Consider the following 27,383-nt stretch of genomic DNA (forward strand, 5'->3'; position numbering starts at 1 on the left):
ATCTTTGCTGTAAGTTTGTCTTTCTGCATTTGCTCCTAACAACTCGGAAATTGCAGACTGTCCTGTAACCCTGTCTTCCCTCTAGCATGCGTTAGGACACAACAATGGGTTAAGAACATTTTATATTTAATGTGTGTATCACTTAGAAGTGCAGTACAGCTGTATTGAGTGAAAAATTGTGTCCTGGGGGTGAAACAGGGTGGAGGGGCGGTGGTGGAGGTTAGATGCGAGAGGAATGGTAGGTCATCAGAAGCGGTCATGCATTTCCATCGATTATAGGCCTACAAGCTGAAGATGGAGTAGTGACTCCCTGCTCCATCTACCCCACTACATCACAAGAAGCAGCAACAGGGTGTTTGACAAAGTTATACTGATCCTCTGCAGCACGCCTTATGAATCACTGGCAATGCAGTGCGCAGACATGCCCAGGTCGTGTTCAGTTTCCATCAAGTCTTTTACACTACATGGAATACAGATACGAGTTCCTAACAATACTAACGCAAGAAATGCATATATACACACTATGTAAATGTCTGCTTACTGTTCTACACTGGCAGAAGGGAAATTTATTCTTGTTATTCCATATACCATCTGTAGTGTTCTTTCAGGAAAAGTAACTTCCCCCCACTACAAACGGTGCTCACTTTCATTTTGCAGAGAGACTGTACCTCCTCAGCATTTCCTGTGCAGTCCTCTTATATGAGTAAACACAATAAGTTCACTGAGCTCACATTTATATAGTTGGGCTGTTTTCAGATTATTACACGAGTACTTATTTGTAATTGGTAAGTGAGATATGTAAAATTTGTTCCTATTAACAAAATTTGTAAGTATGAAATTGTTAGTTACCTTAATAGTGTTGGTGGGAAAGCGACTGGATAGGTAAACGTGGCCCCTTGCTGCTGTCTATCGTCGACAGCATATTGTACAGTGGTGTACCTGTGTAGTAGTCAGTTGGTGGTAAATTTATCACCAGATAGTTCCTGCACTTCTCTCACCATTAATTCTGTTACTATTAGACTGCAAAAACCTCTTCCATTAAGGAATTGCTGGCATTTTTAGAGTGGACTGCACTGGGTGCAGACACTATTCACAGCCAGTTCCCCTTAGAACACTGAAGTTGAGCACCATCAGGTGTGGCCGGTACTTGCATGGGTTCCCGTCTGTGCCCGGCACATGCTATTGACAGTTTTTCCTATGCCTTTACAGCAGAATGGACAGGAGGAACACCTGACGTCTCTGATCACCAGTCTTTGGGACAATGTCCTGGATTCAATTCACCTTCTGCTCTGAGTCTCATGAAGTGAGGGCATGCAACACTGTTGATGTTGATCCATGTCAGATGGAGACATATAGCTCAGCTGTGATGTACTGCTGGAATTACGCTGTAATGTCTGAAATTCCGTAACTCCTAAGTGAGGGAGATAATTTATGCCTGTGGGTCTCATGAGATGTTGGGAGAGCTGAGGCTGAGGTGATGCATTTGACACTCCTCGTGCTGTGAAAAGTATTCCAGACAATGGTAGTGGAAAATACATACTGACAAGAAGTTAAGTTGGGACAGGCTCTTCAATGTGGTAAATAGCTGACACTTTCAGCTGTTAAATGTTTTTTTTTTTTTTTTTTTTTTTACATAATAGCTTGCGAAACAACTGCACATACGTAATCATTTAGCCCATTACTTGCCAAGATTTACTTATTTTATTTTTTTACGTTAACATTACACCCTGAGTGATAGATGAACGTTGCTTTGAAAAACTTCAGTACATTAGTATAAAAACTACAGGCCATCCCATTTTTGGGACATACACAAAATTAGTTACCAAAATGCACAATATTATTGTCAATGTAGAAAACTATAAGAAACATCGTGAACAAAATAAAAACACTGCTTGATGTATTATTGAGAGTGTATTCAATATGAAATGAAACAGAACACTTGTTATATTCACCAACATTTCACCTATCATACATTTTTGCCGTTTTCTTCTTGAGTTATCCACATCCCTCCTGTGTTTTATTTGGCACAATTAAGTAGTTCCCTGGATCTAATCTTCTACATCTACATCTACATGGATACTCTGCAGATCACATTTAAGTGCCTGGCAGAGGGTTCATCAAACCACCTTCACAATTCTCTATTATTCCAATCTCGTATAGCGCGTGGAAAGAATGAACACCTGTATCTTTTCGTACAAGCTCGGATTTCCCTTATTTTATCTCCTCCCTATGTAAGTCGGTGTCAACAAAATATTATCGCATTCGGAGGAGAAAGTTGGTGATTTGAATTTCGTGGGAAGATTCCGTCACAATGAAAAATGCCTCTCTTTTAACAATGTCCATCCCAAATCCTGTATCATTTCTGTGACACTCTCTCCCATATTTCGCAATAATACAAAACGCGCTGCCTTTCTTTGAACTTTTTCGATGTACTCCGTCAGTCCTAACTGGTAAGGATCCCACACCGCGCAGCAGTATTCTAAAGGAGGATGGACAAGCGTAGTGTCGGTAGTCTCCTTAGTACGTCTCTTACATTTTCTAAGTATCCTGCCAATAAAATGCAGTCTTTGGTTAGCCTTCCCCCACAACATTTTCTGTGTGTTCCTTTCAATTTAAGTTGTTCGTAATTGTAATACCTAGGCATTTAGTTGAATTTACAGCTTTTAGATTAGACTGATTTATCGTGTAATCGAAGTTTAACGAGATCCTTTTAGCACTCGTTGATGACCTCACACTTTTTGTTATTTAAGGTCAACTGCCACTTTTTGCACCATTCTGAAATTTCTTCTAAATCGTTTTGCAGATTGTTTTGATCTTCTGATGACTTTATTAGTCGATAAACGACAACGTCATCTGCAAACAACCGAAGACAGCTGCTCAGATTGTCTCCCAATTTGTTTATATAGTAGATAAGGAACAGCAAAGGGCCTATAACACTCCCTTGGGGAACGCCAGAAATAACTTCTGTTTTACTCGATGACTTTCCATCAATTACTACGAACTGTGACCTCTCTGACAGGAAATCACAGATCCAGTCACATAACTGAGACGATATTCCATAAGCACGCAATTTCACTACAAGCCGCTTGTGTGGTACAGTGTCAAAAGCCTTCTGGAAATCCAGAAATTCGGAATCGATCTGAAATCCCTTGTCAATAGCACTCAACAGTTCATGTGAATAAAGAGCTAGTTGTGTTTCACAAGAATGATGTTCTCTAAACCCATGTTGACTGTGTGCCAATAGACCGTTTTCTTCAAGGTAATTCTCTATGTTCGAACACAATATATGTTCTAAAATCCTGCTGCATATCGACGTTAACGATATGGGCCTGTAATTTAGTGGATTACTCCTACTACCTTTCTTGGATATTGGTGTGGCCTTTGCAACTTTCCAGTCTTTGGGTACGGATCTTTCGTAGAGGGAACAGTTGTATATGATTGTTAAGTATGGAGCTAATGCATCAGCATACTCCGAAAGGAACCTAATTGGTATACAGTCTGGACCAGAAGACTTGCTTTTATTAAGTGATTTAAGTTGCTTCACTACTCCGAGGATATTTACTTCTACGTTACTCATGTTGGCAGCTGTTCTCGATTCGAATTCTGGGATATTTACTTCGTCTTCTTTTGTGAAGGCGTTTCGGAAGGCCGAGTTTAGTAACTCTGCTTCGGCAGCACTGTCTTCGATAGTATCTGCATTGCTATCGTGCAGAGAAGGCATTGATTGTTTCTTGCTGCTAACATACTTCACATACAACCAGAATCTCTTTGGATTTTCTGCCAGGTTTCGACACAAAGTTTCGTTGTGGAAACTGTTATAGGCATCTCGCATTGAAGTCCGCACTAAATTTCGAGCTTCTGTAAAAGATTGCCAATCTTGGGGATTTTGCATCTGTTCTGTTCTGTTGCTGTTGTTGTTTCTGCAACTGTGTTCTAACCCGTTTTGTGTACCAAGGAGGCTCAATTGCTTCCGATATTATTTCTCTGAATTTAAGTCACATCTGGTCTACACTTATATTATTAATTTGGAATGAGTGGAGATTGTCCCTCAGGAAGGCGTCAAGTGAATTTTTGTCTGCTTTTTTGAATAGGTATATTTTTTGAGGATTTGGGGATTACAATATTCAATCTTGCTACGACAGCCCTGTGTTCACTAATTCCTGAATCAGTTTTGATGCTCATTATTAACTGAGGATTATTTGTTGCTTTGCTAAGAGGTCGAGTGTGTTTTCACAACCGTTTACTTTTCGCATGGGCTCATGAACTAACTGCTCGAAATAATTTTCAGAGAACGTGTTCAGCACAAATTCGGATGATATTTTATGTGTACCTCCGGAATTAAACATGTATTTTCGCCAACATACTGAGGGTAAATTAAAGTCACTACCAACTATTATCGTATGAGTCGGGTACGTGTTTGAAATCAAACTCAAGTTTTCTTTGAACCTTTCAGCAACTGTATCATTTGAATTGGGAGGTTGGTAAAAGGATCCAATTATTATTTTATTCTGGTTGCCAACAACGACCTCTGCCCATACTAACTCACAGGAAGTATCTACTTCAATTTCGCGACAAGTTAAACTACTTCTGACAGCAACAAACACGCCACCGCCAACAGAGTTTAGCCTACCCTTTCAGACCACCGTTAGGTTCTTCAACATCTGTGCCCATCTGTCCTCCCATCAGTTTGCTTCCTTGTAGTCTCTGCATTTTGGTGTTGATCCTGCTTTCTTTGAATGATACATTACTACTCTCCTTCAGACATTCGAAAATTAGTGCTTCTCAATAGGGTTAACAATTCGATAAGCACGCCATGTATTTACCATGCATATATTAATCACCTGAGTGAATAGTGGCCCTGCAACTTCTTTGATCTTGTCCTCAGCCTATAAAGTGATATCTGCTTGACCAGCAGATCAATGCCATCCATATGGGATTGCGTTCCACCCATATGGGATTGCGTTCTTGAACTAGATGTGGCACTGTAACAGATATTTCCTGCTCCTTTGCCTGTGAGTTAGTTTTAGCACAGCTCAAAGGACTATTAGTACTGTAACTTGTGGCTACACGTACTGTTTTGTCATCCCTCCATTCTACTGCCAGAACTTAATTCCCTTTGATGAACATATAGTCTTAGAATCCTTGTTCATTTTCTTTTGTCATCTTCTTTTTCATCATTAACCAAGAGGCATGCATTACTTCGCATCTCTGTTCCAGTAGATTTCATTTTCCTCTTCCCTAAATGCAATGAGTGTGTGAACACTGGTGAAAAGTTGTAAGAAAATGCTTGATTCAGATACTCTGATTCTGGAATCGTGCAGATTAGCTCATTTACTATCCTTGCATGTAACAGCTCCATTTGCTGTCTCCCTTGCCATAGTATGGAGAAAAATTACACAGAAAGCCACGGGAACTCTCTAAGACACCAAATTTTCCATCAGAAACATCTTAGCTGAATGTTTGCCATAATCATGTATCATCATTTCATCGCTTGAGAGTTATTATTGAAATATGCCAAGTTTACCAAATTCCTTCTTCAGTATTTCAAAGCACAACCTTAGTTTGTACATCTTGTCACTTCTGTCTATTTTGGTGCTATTAGTCGGGTGAACGAATTTCTTTGTTTCCCAAAACATATTTCTTTGCATGGACGTGAAGAGTGAAGGAACAACAACATCTGGAGCCTGTTCTCGGTACAACTTTCTTAGGTAAGCTTACAATACCAACTCAGTAGTAGTAGATGTTAATGAGAAAGGATTTTAGTTGTTCTTCAGTGAGAAGAAAATTTATATTGTTCTTTTGGCAAGTATAGAATTTGCTTTGTTCTATAATAGCATTCAACAGTTCCTCAGAAAAAATTCCTTTCACACCAGGGCACTGTCTTTGATAAGACATTCTACAACAGAATCTTCATTGCTATTACCTGATTCATTAGTTTTATATATGATGGTGTAATATCACTTACAACTGTGTTTATTGCAGATAATGCACCACTTTCCACTCCATGTCCTAATGGTTTTCTTTGCACAGCTTCTGGAGGTAAATCAGCAACATTAGCTTCAGCCCTGCTGGTTGCAACTTCTTAAGTGCCTGCTACATCTTGTACAAAACAGCCATTGCTCAGTGCATTTTCTTCGATGTCTCTTTCTGTTATTTCATCTGCACTGGGTGAAATAATCACCAATTCTAAGTCATCAGCTTCATCTTCACCCACTTCATAGTTCTACAGTTCTGCTAGAATTTCTTCACTGTTAAGGCTATTTGATACATTTTTATCCTATTGGACCCGTAAAATGTGGAAGGGAATATTTCACTCTACTACCTAACCCTGGAGAAAATCTCACATAATGTAAAGAAAGATCTCAACAACGTAAATAGTAATTTTTGTGTGTATAAGATATGTACACTGTAACACAGCACATCAACAAGGGGTGATAATGGAACATGCCACTGTCCCATTATTGGGACACACAAAATAAACTGATATTGCACTTGCTTCAGGATATCTGAAATATACTGCCTTACATGGACATCCACATGTTCATAACAAACACACGAGAGAACTAAATCACAATTCATTGTAGTATGGAAGCTGCCAGCAGACATACAGTGCAGCCAAGTGTGAAGACAGAAAATGGACAAATTAAGTCCTTTCCTAAAATACACCAATTAAAAAGAAATTCTTTAGAATTATCAGGTCATATTGCAATCAGTCTAAATTTTAGGTACAACCATCAAAACCATAAGTTTCACTGCTTATATAGAAATAATATTTGCACCCCAAAAAAGGAATAATGGTAGATACTGGGTTGGTAAATGAAAATAAACCCACCATGTAAACATTATCTCCATAAGTAATTTTGTCTACTCACATAAGAGAACTGGGCAGGAAAGTATAGTCGGTCTGTAACCCATAAAAGCAAGCAGCACTCATGGCGAGGAAGGTAGCCTACCCCGAAGAACACTACACCTACCGTACAGCACGGCTAAGAGTCCATTTTCCCTCTGGCAATGTTGAACAGTGAGCAGAGATTTATCTGATTCTGTCCATATATGATCCTTGCATTAGTATTATTAGTAACTCATATTTGTATTCCACTAGTGTTCATGCACTTTTTGGGTAATAAACACGCCCTGGCATGGCTGCCCACTCTGTTGCCACTGATTTGTAAGGCGCAACGCAGAAGGTCAATATAACTTCGTTAAAACACCATGTAGATCTTCTTGTGATGTGGTGGGCTAGATGGAGTGGTGAATCCCCTGCTCCCTCTTCAGTCTGTAGACCTGTGATGAAGGAAACAGGAAACTATATGACCACATCTGGCAACCTACCTATCCCATGCTTCTACCGCTAACCCACTCTCCTCCTCTTCTTCTTTTCCCATTGTGTTGTGCTCCAACTGAAAGAATTTTGGCCCTCACTGACCAACACCTTGTACCAATTACCCGAAATCTAACCTCCCATGTAAAAAATACCAACCACTTCCTTCGACCCACTCTACTTTACCTCCTGGATCCTTACTCATCACTGTTGATGCCACTTCTGTACACACCAACCTTAGCCTTCCTACTACTGAACACTATCTCACCCAACATCCAAACCCACCACCCAATTCCTCATACACCTTACTAATTTTACCTAACACACATCTACTACTCCTTTGAAGGAACGGCATACAAACACATCTATGGCACAGCATGGGCACCCACATGGCACCCTCCATGCCAGTCTGTTTGTGGTGTCACCGCCAGACACCACACTTGCTAGGTGGTAGCCTATAAATCAGCCGCGGTCCGTTAGTATACGTCGGACCCGCGTGTCGCCACTATCAGTGATTGCAGACCGAGTGCCGCCACACGGCAGGTCTAGATACACTTCCTAGCACTCGCCCAGTTGTACAGCCGACTTTGCTAGCGATGATTCACTGACAAACTACGCTCTCATTTGCCGAGACGATAGTTAGCATAGCTTTCAGCTACGTCATTTGCTACGACCTAGCAAGGCACCATTACCAGTTACTATTGATGCTGTAAAACATGTACCATCAAGAGCGATGTTCACCAATTATGGATTAAAGTTAAGTATTCCAACAGCTACGACCTTTTTTGCTAAAGTCTAACTTCCTTAACTGTTCCAGACCTCACGCCAGTCTGCGTGAGCTTAAACGCGTGCCTTTCGGCTTCCTGTCATAGTGGATTGGCTGTCTTGCCAATCCACAACACTGTTCATAGGTCATCTCGAGGAAATCTTCCCTGCATCCCAAAACCCCTAGTCTTGTTCAGGCTCATTGATGATATCTTTATCATCTGGACTCAGGGCCAAGACACCCTATCCTCATTCATTCACAACCTCAGCACCTTCTCCCCCATCCTCTTCACCTGGTCCTCTTCAAACCAGAGTGCCACCTTCCTGGATGTTGCCCACCATCTCTCCAACAGCTCAATCAACACCTCTGACCATATTAAACTCACCAACCACCAATGGTACCTGCATTTCAACAGCTGCCATCCCTTACACATCAAAACATCCCTTCCATAGGCCCTAGCCAAATGGGGATGCCTCATCTGTAGTGACAAGAAATTTGTTCTCAATCACCACTCCTAGCCGCCATTGAATAGTCTGTGTCTGCTGCCATGGCAAGGCCGAGCATTCTATGCAACACCTGCATCCATTTCTAAGTAATCTTCTCAGAATTGCCCTCTCAAATGTATCTACACACTGTTTCATTTTACCATACATACAGTATAAAGCTGACTAAATGAATGTAAGTCTGGGATCTTCTCCCAAAACCCACAATCAATTTCAACCAAATCTGGTGCATAAACAACTTTATTATCAACACTGGTGGGTTTGTAACCTCCTAGCTCCAACAGGACCAAGAGATGATGGCAAAATTTATTTATTTATTATTTTTTCAACCCCTGTTGTGTAGGCTACCTACAAGACAAGCATGCTGTCTTGAAATAGTGTCAGCCTGCCTTATCAATCTGCTTTACAGGGCAGCCTGTATGTCAGAGGCAAGAAATGGTTTCTCAGCCCCAAACATGTATGTCGTCCTGCACACCAGGTATCCACCCGTATTCTTGACCTGATTTGCATGCGGCAAACATGATTTTCTAGCCCCTGATGTGTAGACTGCCCTGCACAACATGCATGATGCAGTAATATCAGCCTGCTTTATCAACCTGTTTTACGAGAGGTACACATGCCAATGGGCATGGCTAGGGGATGGTAGAGATGGATAGAAGAGGGGATACATTGATACACTATATGATCATAAGTATTCAAACACCCCCAAAACACATGTTTTTCATATTAGGAACATTGTGCTGCCACCTACTGCAAAGTACCCCATATCAGCGACCTCAGTAGTCATTAGAAATTGAGAGAGAGCAGAAAGGGATGCTCCATGGAACTCACAGACTTCGAACATGGTCAGGTGATTGGGTGTCACTTGTTCCATACATCTGTACGCGGGATCTCCTCACCCCTAAACATCCCTAGGTCCACTGCTCCCAATGTGATAGTGAAGTGGAAACACGAAGGGACATGTACAGCTCAAAAGCGTACAGGCCGACCTCGTCTGTTGACTGACAGAGATCACAGACAGCTGAAGAGGGTTATAATGTGTAATAGGCACACATTGATCCAGACCCTCACACAAGAATTCTAAACTGTATTAGGATCCACTGCAAGTACTATGACAGTTAAGTGGAAAAATGCTGTGTGGAGTGATCTATAACGGTACACAATTTGGCGATCCGATGACATGGTGTGGGTATGGCGAATGCCCAGTGAATGTCATCTGTCAGCATGTGTAGTGCCCACAGTAAAATTAGGGGGTAGTGGTGTTATGGTGCGGTCGTGTTTTCCATGGAGGGAACTTGTACCACTTGTTGTTTTGCGTGGTACTATCACAGCCCAGACCTACATTAATGTTTTAAGCACCTTCTTGCTTCCCACTGTTGAAGAGCAATTTAGGGAGGGGAGTGCATCTTTCAAGACAATCAAGCACCTGTTCAAAATGCACGGCCTGTGGCGGAGAGGTTACACGACAATAACAACCCTGTAATGGACTGGCCTGTACAGAGTCCTGACCTGAACCCTACAGAACACCTCTGGGATGTTTTGGAACACCAAATCCATGCCGAGGCCTCATCGACCGACATCCTCAGTGCAGCACTCCATGAAGAATGGGTTTCCATTCCCCAAGAAACCTTCTAGCACCCGACTGAACATATGCCAGCAAGAGTGGAATCTGTCGTCCAAGGCCAACCGTGGGCCTACACCACATTGAATTCCAGCATTATCGATGGAGAGCGCCACAACTTTTAAGTCATTTTCAGGCAGGTGTCTGGATACTTTCAATCACATAGTGTATAAACTACCATGACAGGGAGGGGGAGCAGGGAGATCAGTGAGGAGTGAGTTAGAATATATCAGTAGTGAACTATTTATTTGCATGTTTGTCAGCAGTAAATTTCTAGGATAAAGTTACTGAAATATGCAAAATAAAAATTAAGTCTACTTACGGCAATCATTCTTTGATTTCACTTTTGATCACATAGTGTAGAAAGGGGACAGGAGCAAGGGGGGGGGGGGGGGAGGGGGTAGTAGGGTGTACACTGAGGGGGCACTGCCACGCCACGAGAGGCGATAGGGGGGGGGGGGGGGGGGTGGCGGCAGGAGGAGTAGGTGGACAAAGAGAGGGGAGAGAAAAGAAGATGGAGAGAGAAGGGAAGGAGATGTGCACATTCAGGGAAGAGGAAATGGACCAAGGGGAGCTGGAGGAGGAGACGGGGGAATATATGCGTCAAACATGTACATCGGTGACGCAGTGGGGAGAAGGCTAGTTCTATTCTAAGATAAATATCAAACCTCTGCTATGCTAAGAAATTGCCACATTTTTCTCTCATCCACCTACAGCAACTGCACATACCATTTTCAGTCAATAGCTGATTTGAATGTAATCATCTTGCTAATCATATCGAGAACTTAGTTCTATTTCTACAGGCCTTCAACTCTCTTTCAGAGCTTACTCGTTGTTCTACTTCATGAAACCTTCCTGCTTCTGTACACAAAATTTTGAGCTTTTTAGTTTTGTTCCTACATATTTGAAAGCATCCACTTCTTTAATAATTTTTCCATTTTAATGTATCGCATTTTACTAAGACGCCATGGACTATAAGATTCACCTTAAGTTTTAAGCAATTTTTATAAAAAATAACATTTTTACAATTTTTACTACACTACTGGCCATTAAAATTGCTACACCAAGAAGAAATGCAGATGATAAACGGGTATTCATTGGACAAGTATATTATACTAGAACTGACATGTGATTACATTTCCACGCAATTTGGATGCATAGATCCTGAGAAATCAGTACCCAGAACAACCACCTCTGGCCGTAATAACGGCCTTGATATACCTGGGCATTGAGTCAAACAGAGCTTGGATGGCGTGTACAGGTACAGCTGCCCATGCAGCTTCAACACGATACCACAGAGATCATCAAGAGTAGTGACTGGCATATTGAGACGAGCCAGTTGCTCGGCCACCATTGACCAGACGTTTTCAATTGGTGAGCAGTCTAGAGAATGTGCTGGCCAGGGCAGCAGTCGAACATTTTCTGTATCCAGGAAGGCCCGTGCAGGACCTGCAACATGGGGTCGAGCATTATCCCGCTGAAATGTAGGGTTTCGCAGGGATCGAATGAAGGGTAGAGCCACGGGTCGTAACACATCTGAAATGTAACCTCCACTGTTCAAAGTGTCGTCAGTGCGAACACGAGGTGACTGAAACGTGTAACCAATGGCACCCCATACCATCACGCAGGGTGATACGCCAGTATGGCGGTGACGAATACACACTTCCAATATGCGTTCATCGTGATGTCACCAAACACGGATGCGACCATCATGATGCTGTAAACAGAACCTGGATTCATCTGAAAAAATGATGTTTTGCCATTCGTGCACCCAGGTTCGTCGTTAAGTACATCATCACAGGCGCTCCTGTCTGTCATGCAGTGTCAAGTGTAACTGCAGCCATGGTCTCCAAGCTGATAGTCCATGCTGTTCGTGCAGATGGTTGTTGTCTTGCAAACGTCCTCATCTGTTGACTCAGGGATCGAGACGTGGCTGCACGATCCGTTACAGCCATGTGGATAAGATGCCTGTCATCTCGACTGCTAGAGATACAAAGCCGTTGGGATCCAGCATGGCGTTCCGTATTACCCTCCTGAACCCACCGATTCCATATTCTGCTAACAGTCATTGGATCTCTACCAACATGAGCAGTAATGTCGCAATACAATAAACCGCAATCGCGATAGGCTACAATCCAACCTTTATCAAAGTAAAAAACATGATGGTACGCATTTCTCCGCCTTACACGAGGCATCACAACAACGTTTCACCAGGCAACACCGGTCAACTGCTGTTTGTGTATGAGAAATCGGTTGGAAACTTTCCTCATGTCAGCACGTTGTAGGTGTCGCCACTGGCGCCAACCTTGTGTGAATGCTCTGAAAAGCTGATCATTTGCATATCACAGCATCTTCTTCCTGTCAGTTAAATTTCGTGTCTGTAGCACGTCATCTTCGTGGTGTAGCAATTTTAATGACCAGTAGTGTATTAAGTCATAAAACCAGACAAAAAACCAGTCCTAGTTCATAAAACTGAACTGACCTTCAAAATCTCTGAAAATCATCATCTAGCTTTTGCCATTTTGCTTTCAATCCTGTATTTGCACATTTAGTCTTCCTATCTTTTTTATTCCAGTTCTTCTTTACTAGCCCCCCAATCGCCAATGGTTTTTTTCTGTTGGTGGAGGGCTGAAATGCAATTCAGCTGTTCTGTTTCCATGTTGTTCTGCATATGCTACTACTTTCAATTTATAGCCCATGTCATATGAATACCTTTAATTTTTTTGATTCAAAACTAGCTACCAACAAAAATATTGTACTGTTACTGATAATACAAATCGCTTTCAATTCAAGTTCACTGGCACTGTAGACTGCAATGATGCACAGACTGCAATGATGCACAGACTGCAATGATGCACAGACTGCAATGATTCATCACAGGCTAGACAGCATTCTGGGTTTGTGATGGTGGGGAGGGAGGGAGGCAGTGTTAGCAAGCTTGAGAATCCCCGCAACCCACATTCGTCACATCGGTGCACTGCTCTTACCAGAGATATTTCCCGTGACACTGAATATATGGCCATTTTTAATGGAAATTTTAAATCAAACACTTGACTTTTTTTCCTTAATTTCAAGTATAAAATGCACCTGAATTTTGGTGGCAATTTTTCAAAGACAAAAGTCTGTCGTATAGTCCATAAAATATGGTACATCATACATTTTTTCTGCTCATTTTCGTTACCTTACTTTCTTGTTAAGCTTATTTCCATGCTTATTTCCATGCTTTTTTCTTCACTTCCTCTCTGTCAGCTATTTCATTGTCTGCCCCCGGTAGCTGAGTGGTCAGCGCGACAGAATGTCAATCCTAAGGGCCCGGGTTTGAGGGTTCGATTCTCGGCTGGGTCGGTGATTTTCTCTGCTCAGGGACTGGGTGTTGTGTTGTTCTAATCATCGTCATTTGATCCCCATCGACGCACAAGTCATCGAAATGGCGTCAAATCAAAAGACTTGAACCCGGTGAACTGTCTGCCTGACAGGAGGCCCTAGTCACACGACATTTATTTAGCTATTTCGTTGTTCTTTCCAAATCACCCCATTATCTGGATATGCTATGATTTATATCATTTGCTGCTGACCCTTGGCTCACTTTCCTCATTATATTGTCCATAAATATACTGGAGAGCACTGGCTAAACTACACTTCCTTGTCGAACCCCTCTACCTTTTCTAAACCACTCTCATTATTTGCCACCGATTATAGCACAATTCAGGCATTTGTTACAAATCTTTCTGACTGTAAGTTGCATTCCTTTTGACATATCCAGTCTATTCAGATCTTGCCATCTCTCTTCCCTTCTAATAATGTTATAAGCCTTTCTTATGCCACTACAATGTATTTCACAAACTCCCATTTCTTTTCTATTACCTTTCTCGTTGTAAATATGGTATCTATAGTTGATCTCTAGGTCAAAATCATTGCTGCTTATCTCTTAGATGTGGTCCAATCTTGTTCCTGATTTACTGTAAAATTATCTTTTCATAACTCTCCATGTACATGGTACATAATGTTATTACTTTGTAGTTCTCACCGAGAGCCTTGTTACCCTTCTTAAAAACACATGCTATAACTGCCTCAGTCCAATCATCAGAAATTTCTTCACATGTCCATAATCCCCTTCATTGTTCAATACCGCCAGCTACTGAATCCTGATGGGCACTGTGGTTTTGATCATTTCCACTGTGTTGTCATCTACTCCAGGAGCTTCGCCATTTTAATTTCTCAGCTTTCTCTACATCCAACATCTAAAGATCTACTCTTTCTATTTCCTCTGTAATGATGGTATTTATTTTGTCTCCCTTTATTGGGTTGTGTGTATTTGTTTCATCCTGTTCTTTGTACAGATTTTGCAAGCATCCTTTCCACGTTTTCAAACCTTCTTACACCCTGATAATTACAATTACTGCACAGCCACCTGCAATAACAAACCCATGTACAAATGCTGTAACCTGACAACAAAAAGTCGAGGTGAGAACAATTCTTTTGTTACCAATTGGGATGTATCGTATGAAAGACCACTGAGATACCATTACATTTTGAACATCTACTACTGTTGCTCTGTAAAACCTTGCTATGTACAATATATCAGCCAGTAAGTGAGGCATGTGCAAATTTAACTTTCCTTTCATAAAACCCACACTCACTCACACACTCCCTCCCTCAGCTTCTATACAAACAGCATATACTCCAGGTCTGGCCCAACAGCATTCTGCAAGTGCTAGTACTCCACCTGTGCTACAGCCTAGCATTCTAAACATAACAGTGAAAGGTGCTAAGGGATGACGAGGAAAAGGAAAACTGCAGCTACTTGTTACAGCAGGACAGTCACCTAGTCACACGCCAAGCAATTTGCAAGCAATACCAGTTATGATATATTACATGTAAGTAATGAACCATGAACCATGGACCTTGCCGTTGGTGGGGAGGCTTGCGTGCCTCAGCGATACAGATAGCCATACCGTAGGTGCAACCACAACGGAGGGGTATTTGTTGAGAGGCCAGACAAATGTGTGGTTCCTGAAGAGTGGCAGCAACCTTTTCAGTAATTGCAGGGGCAACAGTCTGGATGATTGACTGATCTGGCCTTGTAACACTAACCAAAACGGCCTTGCTGTGCTGGTACTGCGAATGGCTGAAAGCAAGGGGAAACTACGGCCGTAATTTTTCCCGAAGGCATGCACCTTTACTGTAAGGTTAAATGATGATGGCGTCCTCTTGGGTGAAATATTCCAGAATATTCCGGAGGTAAAATAGTCCCCCGTTCGGATCTCCGGGCGGGGACTACTCAGGAGGACGTCGTTATCAGGAGAAAGAAAACTGGCGTTCTACGAATCGGAGCGTGGAATGTCAGATCCCTTAATCGGGCAGGTAGGTTAGAAAATTTAAAAAGAGAAATGGATAGGTTAAAGTTAGATATAGTTGGAATTAGTAAAGTTCAGTGGCAGGAGGAACAAGACTTTTGGTCAGGTGACTACAGGGTTATAAATACAAAATCAAATAGGGGTAATGTAGGAGTAGGTTTAATAATGAATAGGAAAATAGGAATGCGGGTAAGCTACTACAAACAGCATAGTGAACGCATAATTGTGGCCAAGATAGATACGAAGCCCACACCTACTACAGTAGTACAAGTTTATATGCCAACTAGCTCTGCAGATGATGAAGAAATTGAAGAAATGTATGATGAAATGAAAGAAATTATTCAGATAGTGAAGGGAGATGAAAATTTAATAGTCATGGGTGACTGGAATTCGGTAGTAGGAAATGGGAGAGAAGGAAACGTAGTAGGTGAATATGGATTGGGTGGAAGAAATGCAAGAGGAAGCCGCCTGGTAGAATTTTGCACAGAGCACAACTTAATTATAGCTAACACTTGGTTCAAGAATCGTAAAAGAAGATTGTATACATGGAAGAAGTCTGGAGATACTGAAGGTGTCAGATAGATTATATAATGGTAAGACAGAGATTTAGGAACCAGGTTTTAAATTGTAAGACATTTCCAGGGGCAGATGTGGACTCTGACCACAATCTATTGGTTATGACCTGTAGATTAAAACTGAAGAAACTGCAAAAAGGTGGGAATTTAGGGAGATGGGACCTGGATAAACTGACTAAACCAGAGGTTGTACAGAGTTTCAGGGAGAGCATAAGGGAACAATTCACAGGAATGGGGGAAAGAAATACAGTAGAAGAAGAATGGATAGATTTGAGGGATGAAGTAGTGAAGGCAGCAGAGGATCAAGTAGGTAAAAAGACCAGGGCTGCTAGAAATCCTTGGGTAACAGAAGAAATATTGAACTTAATTGATGAAAGGAGGAAATATAAAAATGCAGTAAATGAAGCAGGCAAAAAGGAATATAAACGTCTGAAAAATGAGATCGACAGGACGTGCAAAATGGCTAACCAGGGATGGCTAGAGGACAAATGTAAGGCTGTAGAGGCTTGTCTCACCAGGGCAAGATAGATACTGCCTACAGGAAAATTAAAGAGACCTTTGGAGAAAAGAGAACCACTTGTATGAATATCAAGAGCTCAGATGGAAACCCAGTTCTAAGCAAAGAAGGGAAAGCAGAAAGATGGAAGGAGTATATAGAGGGTCTATACAAGGGCGATGTACTTGAGGACAATATTAGGGAAATGGAAGAGGATGTACATGAAGATGAAATGGGAGACATGATACTGCGTGAAGAGTTTGACAGAGCAATGAAAGACCTGAATCGAAACAAGGCCCCAGGAGTAGACAACATTCCATTGGAACTACTGACGGCCTCGGGAGAGCCAGTCCTGACAAAACTCTACCATCTGGTGAGTAAGATATATGAGACAGGCGAAATACCCTCAGACTTCAAGAAGAATAAAATAATTCCAATCCCAAAGAAAGCAGGTGTTGACAGATGTGAAAATTACCGAACTATCAGTTTAATAAGTCACGGCTGCAAAATACTAACTCGAATTCTTTACAGACGAATGGAAAAGCTAGTAGAAGCCGACCTCGAGGAAGATCAGTTTGGATTCCGTAGAAATATCGGAACACGTGAGGCAATACTGACCCTACGACTTATCCTAGAAGCTAGATTAAGGAAAGGCAAACCTAGCATTTGTAGACTTAGAGAAAGCTTTTGACAATGTTGACTGGAATACTCTCACATTCTGAAGGTGGCAGGGGTAAAATACAGGGAGTGAAAGGCTATTTACAATTTGTACAGAAACCAGATGGCAGTTATAAGTCAAGGGACATGAAAGGGAAGCAGTGGTTGGGAAGGGAGTGAGACAGGGTTGTAGCCTCTCGCTGATGTTATTCAATCTGTATATTCAGCAAGCAGTGAAGGAAACAAAAGAAAAATTCGGTGTAGGTATTTAAATCCATGGAGAAGAAATAAAAACCTTGAGGTTCGCCGATGACATTGTAATTCTGTCAGAGACAGCAAAGGACTTGGAAGAAGATTTGAACGGAATGGATAGTGTCTTGAAAGGAGGATACCAGATGAACATCAACAAAAACAAAACGGGGATCATGGAATGTAGTCTAATTAAGTCGGGTGCTGCTGAGGGAATTAGATTAGGAAATGAGACACAAAGTAGTAAGGTTGGTAGGACATGTTCTGAGGCATCAAGGGATCACCAATTTAGTATTGGAGGGCAGCGTGGAGTGTAAAAATCGTAGAGGAAGACCAAGAGATGAATACACTAAGCAGATTCAGAAGGATGTAGGTTGCAGTAGGTACCGGGAGATGAAGAAGCTTGCACAGGGTATATTAGCATGGAGAGCTGCATCAAACCAGTCTCAGGACTGAAGACCACAACAACATCTACATCTACATTTATACTCCGCAAGCCACCCAACGGTGTGTGGCGGAGGGCACTTTACATGCCACTGTCAGTACCTCCCTTTCCTGTCCCAGTCGCATATGGTTCGCGGGAAGAACGACTGTCTGAAAGCCTCCGTGCGCGCTCTAATCTCTCTAATTTTACATTCGTGATCTCCTCGGGAGGTATAAGTAGGGGGAAGGAATATATTCGATACCTCATCCAGAAACGCACCCTCTCGAAACCTGGCGAGCAAGCTACACCGCGATGCAGAGCGCCTCTCTTGCAGAGTCTGCCACTTGAGTTTGTTAAACATCTCCGTAACGCTATCACGGTTACCAAATAACCCTGTGACAAAACGCGCCGCTCTTCTTTGGATCTTCTCTATCTCCTCCGTCTGACCGATCTGGTACGGATCCCACACCGATGAGCAATACTCAAGTATAGGTCGAACGAGTGTTTTGTAAGCCACCTCCTTTGTTGATGGACTACATTTTCTAAGGACTCTCCCACTGAATCTCAACCTGGTACCCGCCTTACCAACAATTAATTTTATATGATCATTCCACTTCAAATCGTTCCGCACGCATACTCCCAGATATTTTACAGAAGTAACTGCTACCAGTACAACAAAGTAGTAAAGGAGTTTTGCTATTTGGGGAGCAAAATAACTGATGTTGGTTGAAGTAGAGAGGATATGAAATGTAGACTGGCAATGGCAAGGAAAGCGTTTCTGAAGAAGAGAAATTTGTTAACATCGAGTATAGATTTAAGCGTCAGGAAGTCGTTTCTGAAAGTATTTGTATGGAGTGTAGCCATCTATGGAAGTGAAACATGGACGATAAATAGTTTGGACAAGAAGAGAATAGAAGCTTTTGAAATGTGGTGCTACAGAAGAATGCTGAAGATTAGATGGGTAGATCACATAACTAATGAGGAGGTATTGGATAGGATTGGCACAACTTGACCAGAATAAGGGATCGGTTGGTAGGACATGTTCTGAGGCATCAAGGGATCACCAATTTAGTATTGGTGGGCAGCGTGGAGGGTAAAAATCGTAGAGGGAGACCAAGAGATGAATACACTAAGCAGATTCGGAAGGATATAGGTTGCAGTAGTTACTGGGAGATGATGAAGCTTGCACAGGATAGAGTAGCATGGAGAGCTGCATCAAACCAGTCTCAGGACTGAGGACAACAACAACAACAACAACAACAACAACAACATGTATGTTCTGCTTTAGGAACACTGTGGTGCCTTTAAGAGAAAGTAGTGAAGCAACATCACTAAATGTCAAATGGGAACTGCTTTGTGGAAAAAAAAAAATACTCACAGGAACGACTTTACAACAACAGCCACAGCCCAGAAATGTGTGATAGGATTCACATCGGGTGATGTGGGTGGCCAAATCATTCGGCTGAATTGTCCAGAATGTTCTTCAAACAAGTCAGCTACAAAATAGCTTATACAGTGCTAGGCACGGAGAGTACATTAAGGAATGTCTAGCACATGTAGTGGAGGTTGTGTGTCCAGTAGAACTGTTGAAGTTCAAGCAAGGTGCACATTCTCATCACAGAGTGGAACGCTTGTTAAGGGAGAAACTGGAGCCCATTAGGGCCTTGTTAACAACTGCAGCCCTCTGCCTGACACACCAGGAGGTGCTATGAGCCAAGTCAGTTAAAAGTAAACACTATAATGGAAACTGTTGCCCACACAGTGAAATATTCAGTAACACAGATGGAAACATCGTACATTTAGGAATTCTTACTTCATGTTAAAGCTGAATATTCCAGTGTTCTATACCTCTCTAAAATCAGGTGGTTAAGTTGTGGACAAGTCCTGAAGAGGTTTATTAATTTGCAGGAAGAGGTCACAAAATACCTAGAGACAGGTGGAAAAGAGGGCAAGTGTCTCTTTGTTCCTGTTGGATTGCTTAGCTCGCTTTTATAGCTGACATCAGAATTACTCCAATTCACTAAGCCTCTAATGCAAGGGGAGAATCATTCAGTAACAGTTGTAGTGAAGAAGACAGATACTTTAAAAAGATTAACCCTATGGAAAAATTAGCTTAAAGTTCATGGCTGAGAGAATTTCCCTGAATTCGGGGCAGGCAGAAGGGGGCCACACATGATTGACTGTGTATCAGTAACTGAAACATTTGATCATGAGTTCTCAAAGGGATTTCAGGACTTTGCATTACTGACGACTGATTTTGTCTGACAATGTGCCTTATTACTTCCAACTTGAGCTGATAAGACCTACAGTGTAGTACCCGACTCAAGGACCTGTTTGCCCTATCCAGGAATAAGCAAGACTTTTTATAAATGTTACCCCAAGAGCAATACCCGTAACTGGACAGATGAGCTGCTAAAGTTATTCAATGTCTGGCTCCACATGAGTACGCAAATTTTATTTTTCCTATTATGATATCAACAACGTCCCACCAACGTTTGAGTTTGACAGATTTTAATCTGCATAACTCCATGCATTTGGCTGCGTCACAAAACTACAAGTATATTACATACTGTACAATCAAAAGTGTATCAATTTCAAAACCTGAGATCTTAGATGTTAAATGCCCATAAGTAAATCTTAAAACATTATCTAATGTTCATATTTAATCACATAATAAAGGTATTGCTTTGGTAGAAGGCTAGAAAGTCAAAAACAAACACTAGTGATTATATTCTTTTTATAAAAGTACACTTCAATATTTGACCCTTATAAGTAGCCCCACTGTGTAGTTAACACATATCCCGGTGTTTCCCATACATGCAGTCTTTAGCATATAGCTTTCTCACTCACACATCATCTCGGGGTATCATATTGGTGGGGAAGCTGGAGTGTTGGATGGACTTGGCCACACTCCCAGAGCATGAGCATGTGATGAAAATGCCAGTCTGGGCCAGGTCTGATGCACACAACTGATGTCATCTATCTGGCTCCATATTTACAAGTTTTCTGGCCATATATAAACTGCATACAATTCAAGTTGTAATTCGAAATTTATTGCAGTACATTTTGATCTTTCCAATCTATCAAACTGAATATCATTCACAGCATAATTCAAAGGATATTTCCACTACCCCCCCCCCTTTCCCTGAAGATCGGATTAGGGGAATGGAAACTCCAGATAATTTTATGTTGAGCATGGTTGTGCTATTCAGATTTATAGAAATATCTTTCAAGATTTTGAATGTAGTGATTTCCTGTTGCCTTTTGCACCCAAATGTAGATCATCAAACCTGTCCCTCTCTCCCCAACTACAGACAAATTCTTTTCCAGAATGACAATAGAGCCCCCTTACCTAACTATATCCACATATACACTCTCAGAAAGACTACTGTAACTTGATACAGGGGATGCACTTACACAAGGGAATGTTCGGTTCCTGCATTCATTCGTCACCTACATACATATATACATACACAGTTGTTGCTACACCCCTCTCTCCTCCTCCTCCTCCACGAACAAAAACGAACTAAATGTCAGTATTTCAACAGCACTGGAATGAGAAACAAAATGGCTTCCTGATAACATCTGTCTGTAGATACTGGTGCCGGCCGATGTGGCCGAGCGGTTATGGGCGCTTCAGTCTCTAACTGCGCGACCGCTACGGTTGCAGGTTCGAATCCTGCCTTGGGCATGGATGTGTGTGCTGTCCTTAGGTTAGTTAGGTTTAAGTAGTTCTAAGTTCTAGGGGACTGATGACCTCAGATGTTAAGTCCCATAGTGCTCAGAGCCATTTGTAGATACTGGTATATCATATTTACCCAATTATAAGATAAGGTTTTTTACCAAATTCGTCATTCAAAAAATATAGGGTCGTATTATATGCGCAGATTAAACTATTGATGCCAAGATCAATCTCGCTTTTTTAGTAGAGTATTTAGGGGTAGTCTTACATTTATACTGATCATCTTACAATTAAGAGATTAAACTGCTGAGCATAGATGCAGGCATATTTATTTTGAAGAATTCGGAAGGGCAGGGCTTGGCAAATGATACCTGCATTGCAAATGGCTCGAGATTTCCCAATACACCGAAGTGCTTTGTACACTATCATACAACCAGTTGACATTGACTTGTGAGGCATCAGTGCAAGAGATGTGAGGAACTGTGAACTAGCCACTACAATAGTCTATTGCTCTGATTCAAATTTGACAATTTTGCGAAACACAGGAGGAAACAGCATTAAATTCTATCATCTTACTAAATTTTGTTGTATTTGAGCAGGTTAACAATAAATGTTTCACACATGTACGGTTACCACGCGTAAATATTAATGCAGCTTTTTCAAGTAAAGGTAATGTTGAAAACCGAAATGTTATCCTCCAAAAAACATTAGTTGATTCAAAGCCCAGACCAATACTTTATTTGATTTTGAGAGCCTGCTACACTCACAGTGGTTCAAAATGGTGTCCCCGGTGCCAATGCAGGCATGACCTTGACACACAAAGTTCTGTCATACCCATTCTAATATTCCCAGTGTTGTTTCAAAGGATGTTGTAGATAGGAAGAATTCTTGCCAGGAGATCCTCTGCAGTCTTGACAGGGGTCTTGAGCATAAGACTTTTTACCTGAGCCACAAGAAGAAATAAAGTTGGTGAGATTATGTGAGCATGCTCACCATGAAATCAGGTTCTACCTTCCTATCCACTTCTCAGGGAATGTCTGATCCAGGTGTTCATGAACCCTCAGTCCAAAGTGAGGTGGGGCTCCAGCATGCTGGAACCACACCCATTGATGAATAACAAGTGGAATATGTTCCACCTGGGTGGTACATCTCTGATAAACACTGTGTGCAATGGTGCATTTAAGTGGGGAAGGAGAAGAACCAGGCCTAATATGTAATCACTGTCTATGCCTGCCCACACATTGACTGATAATAAGTGTTGATAGCTTGTCACAACTGTAGCGTGGTGATTCTCAATGGCCCAAACATGGTTACTGCGACTATTTAGCATTCTCTCCTGGTGAAACAGGCTTCACCTGAGAAAAGTATGTATGCAGGAAACTGAGGATTGACTGTAAGGCACTGCAAAAACCATTAGCTGAACACGTCATGAGATCCAAAGTCAGCAGGAATCAAAGCATGCCCTTTCTGTGAACAGTACGGGTCTAGCTACATTTGCTGTAATACTTACCACACAGCACTCAGTGATACATTCATTTCATGTGCAACTGATCACATTCTCATTGCAGGCACCTCATCCACTGGAGCAAGCACTGTACTCTCTATGTCAGGAGTCCGCATAGTTCACCATACTCCTCGGTCATTGTACTGCAGTACCAATTGCCTGATTTCACTTAATCGTTGGAACAATCTCAGAAATACTGTACGAGCGGATGTCTTCTATGCAGATATTAGTTCCTATACAACCTTTAGACTTCTCTGATGCTTCCATTTGCTTGCCCATTCATAAAAATCATGTCTGCAAGTTCCATCACCAGTACAACTCCATTTGGTTAGAACTGATCAATGTCAGCACTTGAACTTGTAAACAAAGACTGCAGACTACTGCATTACAAACATTGTACACGAGAAGTGCTCATGTCAGTATGCAGTACACCATCTGCAATGGATTAGCTGAATTATTATGCCAACCTCTATACCTACTAAGTGCTCGTTAGGATTGCCTCTGTTACAATGTTACAATCTTAGCAACAACAGTGCCCGTACATATATTCAACTGTCAGAGGTGGTACCAGAACAATTTTTGCTTATAACTTTGGACTCTGTAGTTTCCTGACCAGGGCTCCTTACCTCAAACTGAATTATTTACCCTTTTTCATCATCCCTGTAAGTTTATAACATCATCACACAATCACCCTGCATAGTGTGCATAACAATTACTTCCCTCACTTTGTAGCTTCACATTCAAAATGGTGTGCAACAATATCTCTCAAATAAAAACACACATGACTGAGTAGATTACTTGACATTAAAAACCTTATTTAATAACTAATGTTAAAGAGTATCAAATATCTTTTACAACAGGGGTTAAAACCATTGAACTAAATTAAGTTTTGCAACTATGCAAGGATAAATAAATGCATCACAGTCGCAAAGCAATTAACAAAAACTGGTGCAAAAAAGTATCCATCAAATCATAGAATAACCAAGTGCTCATATGTACTACTAAATCTACTGGGCATTCAGAAATATCCATTATGAACATGTATGACTTGTACAGGGGAGTGAGTACATAATATTGTGAATAGGGACCTGTGTACAGAAACATACTGTTTCCATTCTACATCGGGTTCAGTTCAGATGTTTAACTCATCCACTTCTGCCTGAGGAACTGAATTATGCATAACACAGTATAATTATTAGGTAACAATTTGAAAGGAAATACAACGAAACATCCACTTGTTTGTACTAACACTTAAACATTCCGTGTTTACATTATCCCAAAACAAAAAAGAAGCCACCACACTGTTCATACAGAACAGTACTGATGTATTACAACAGATGTGGTGTTCACCAACATCATTACACACAGTGTACCTACGAAGCATGTTCTCGTACACATACTCCACCCTACCTGGCATCTCTTCAATATATAGTGCAGCAGCCAGTACTTGTGCCAGTATATCTTCCTCTGTCTCTACATTTTGTACACGACGTCACAAGAAGTAGCCCAAAGGAGTTAAATCTGGTGACTGCAGCAACCATGTGACTGGATCACATCAAACTATCCACCTTTCACCATATCATCTGTTGACATGTCTCTGAACCGCACATGTGAAGTGAGGTAGTGCACCACCAAGTTGAAACCACATTTCTTGATGGACATTCAGAGGCACAGCTTCCAATAATGGGTCCAATACATCTTGTAGAAAGATCAGGTATGCACGACCAGTTAGTTGGAGTGGAAGGAGGTATGGCCCCACCACATGACCATCGAGAATACCAGTCCACACATTAATACCAAACTGGTCTCAAATCACTGAACATGCATGGCATGAGGGTTTTAGTCTGGCCGGACATGGCTGTTTCACAAATTCAAAACACTCTAGTGAACTTACACTCATTTTTGAACAGACCTTTATGTGGAAACAGTGGTGTGTCAAAGCAGTGGTGTAGGAACCACGTACAGTAGGCAATGTGTTGTGGAAATTTGGCTGGACCCATAGTGTGTAACCTTTACAAGTGGTATGGATGTAACTGTTGCTCGCACAGAACATCCCAGATGATACTGTGACTAACACCCGTTGCACGCGCAATTGTTCGAGTACTCGTTGACACATTCTCTTCAATGTGTGATGCAGTACATCATCTTCAAATCTGAGCATGTGGCATTGTGCTGGAGCATAGTAGTCCTCATGCAGACGACTAGCAGCTCTTCCATTACCTCGAGCTTTGCCAAATACAAGGGGCATGTCTGTGTATTCTGAAAACATGTTTACTGTATCAGAGATGCATAGGCACTGAATAGGTCTCGCAGCAATGCAGACATTAAGTGACATGAGGTGGTCGTATGGCATAGCACGTCATCTTGTCTATCCTATTGCATACCAGGACAATCAACTCTCGAGACTTTTCTTCTTCCCTCAGCAAACTTGGACGCATTACACATCTCAACTGAAACTGTTACAGAATGGAAACTGCATTTTTCTGGGCATGGATTTCCATTTAAAGTATTATGTACTTCTCCCCTCAACAGGTCCTAGAAGTTTGTAATATAGATTTCTGAAAACCACGTACAACCAAGTACTTCAGAGATCCGGTGTAGTGTCGAAACACACACACACACACACACACACACACACACACACACACACACACACACACAAACTTTGCCACACAATGTAAGAAGCATATTAAAGCATCAAAATTTGCCCATATATTTTAACTACTGTGATGTTCTGATTCTATCAGTGGCCAAAAAAATTACAATGCATGATGTTTTGATCCTAGAGGCTACTTATTTACTTAAATTTCCTTCAGTCACCAATTTTACCTCATCAAGTGCAGATCTCTTTTTCGGTTTGCTGTTACGCGATTCCTTCATCTTCACAGGATGTTGTCTAAACTGGATGCTAGCTTCTCTTCTCACAGATGGAAAAAATCTTTTATTAATTATAGATAGTCCCTCTCTTGGAGTTGAAAAATGCAAGGCTATAACAAGAAAATAAATAATAATTTTAAATTATAACAGTAAAAAAAGCACTGTGTTACACATTCTTATCTACATGAGATGCAATAACTACCTCAAAATTATTGCATACTAGAAGAAATTATGCATACTAGAAGATATTACTGTAGTGCGTGTATTATCAGCAGGCAGCTCTGTTTCGATCCACTCCTCACATTTACCTCCACCAACTGCATGCAGCAAATGAGATTTAGTGTCTTTCCGGGCATCCTGCTGGGAGTAATAGGGGTGGCAAGAACTGCTCTCTTTCTGAGTGCACATGGCCATGCTGAAGTGGTGATAAAGTTTTATTCATTGTTACCTGCAGCAACACTTTATAAGACTTGTCAACATAAAAGCTGTCCATCCCCCCTCGGCCTGATTCCCCCCCCCCCCCCCCCCCAATCTCTCCCTGTGGGAGAGATTGAAGTTACAGGACCCACAGAGTCTAAACAGCATTATCAGTTTAGTCAGAACCTTTGGAAAGAACGCACACCAAGTTTCAGCCATATTGGTCTATTTTTTTGTGTTTGGCATTTGTATGACTCAAGGAAGTCAAGTGATTGTCAAAAAATGGTCAAAAAAGAATTTCGTGTGCTGATTAAACATTACTTTATGAAGGCAAAACGCCTCAGGAGACTAAAGAGCAGCTTGATAAACATTAAGGTGACTCTGCACCTTCGATTAGAAGTTTATAAGCAGTTTCAAAATTTTCAGAGCGACCATATGAGTACAAGTGATGCTGAACGATGTAGACGCCCTGTGGCAGTTACGACTCCAGAAATCATTGAGAAAATCCACAATATGGTGATGGATGACAGAAGAGTTAAGGTACGTGAGACTGGAGTGCTGTGGGCATTTCAAATGAATGAGTACATAATATTTTGCGTACACATTTGTACATGAGAATGCTATCCACAAGATTTGTTCCACAATTGCTCACGCTTGAGCAAAAACAGAATTGTAGGAAGTGTTGCAAGAATGGTTTGCAGTTGTTCAGGAAGAATCCGCAGGATTTTAAACGTCGTTTCGTCACTGTGGATGAAACATGCATACATTACTATACACCTGAGACAATACAAAAATCTAAACAATGGGTTATCGAGGGAGAATCTGCAACAAAAAAGGCAAAGACCATTCCTTTGGCCAGAAAGGTTATGGCGACTGTCTTTTGGGATTCGCAAGGGATAATCCTCATCAACTATCTGGAAAAGGGCAAAACTAT

General features: G+C 41.4%; 1 protein-coding gene across 2 annotated transcripts in view; it reads right to left on the reverse strand.

The window, feature by feature from the left end:
* The window catches only part of LOC124798428 (sentrin-specific protease 1-like), a 147,972-nt gene that overhangs the window by 71,889 nt on the left and 48,700 nt on the right, over positions 1-27,383 (reverse strand). For both annotated transcript variants that reach the window (XM_047261836.1, XM_047261834.1), the window contains one exon: positions 25,985-26,142. In XM_047261836.1, the coding sequence (XP_047117792.1) occupies positions 25,985-26,142 (158 nt within the window). The remainder of the gene's footprint in view (positions 1-25,984; positions 26,143-27,383) is intronic.

The sequence above is a fragment of the Schistocerca piceifrons genome, chromosome 5, assembly GCF_021461385.2.
Source record: "Schistocerca piceifrons isolate TAMUIC-IGC-003096 chromosome 5, iqSchPice1.1, whole genome shotgun sequence".
NCBI lineage: Eukaryota > Metazoa > Arthropoda > Insecta > Orthoptera > Acrididae > Schistocerca > Schistocerca piceifrons.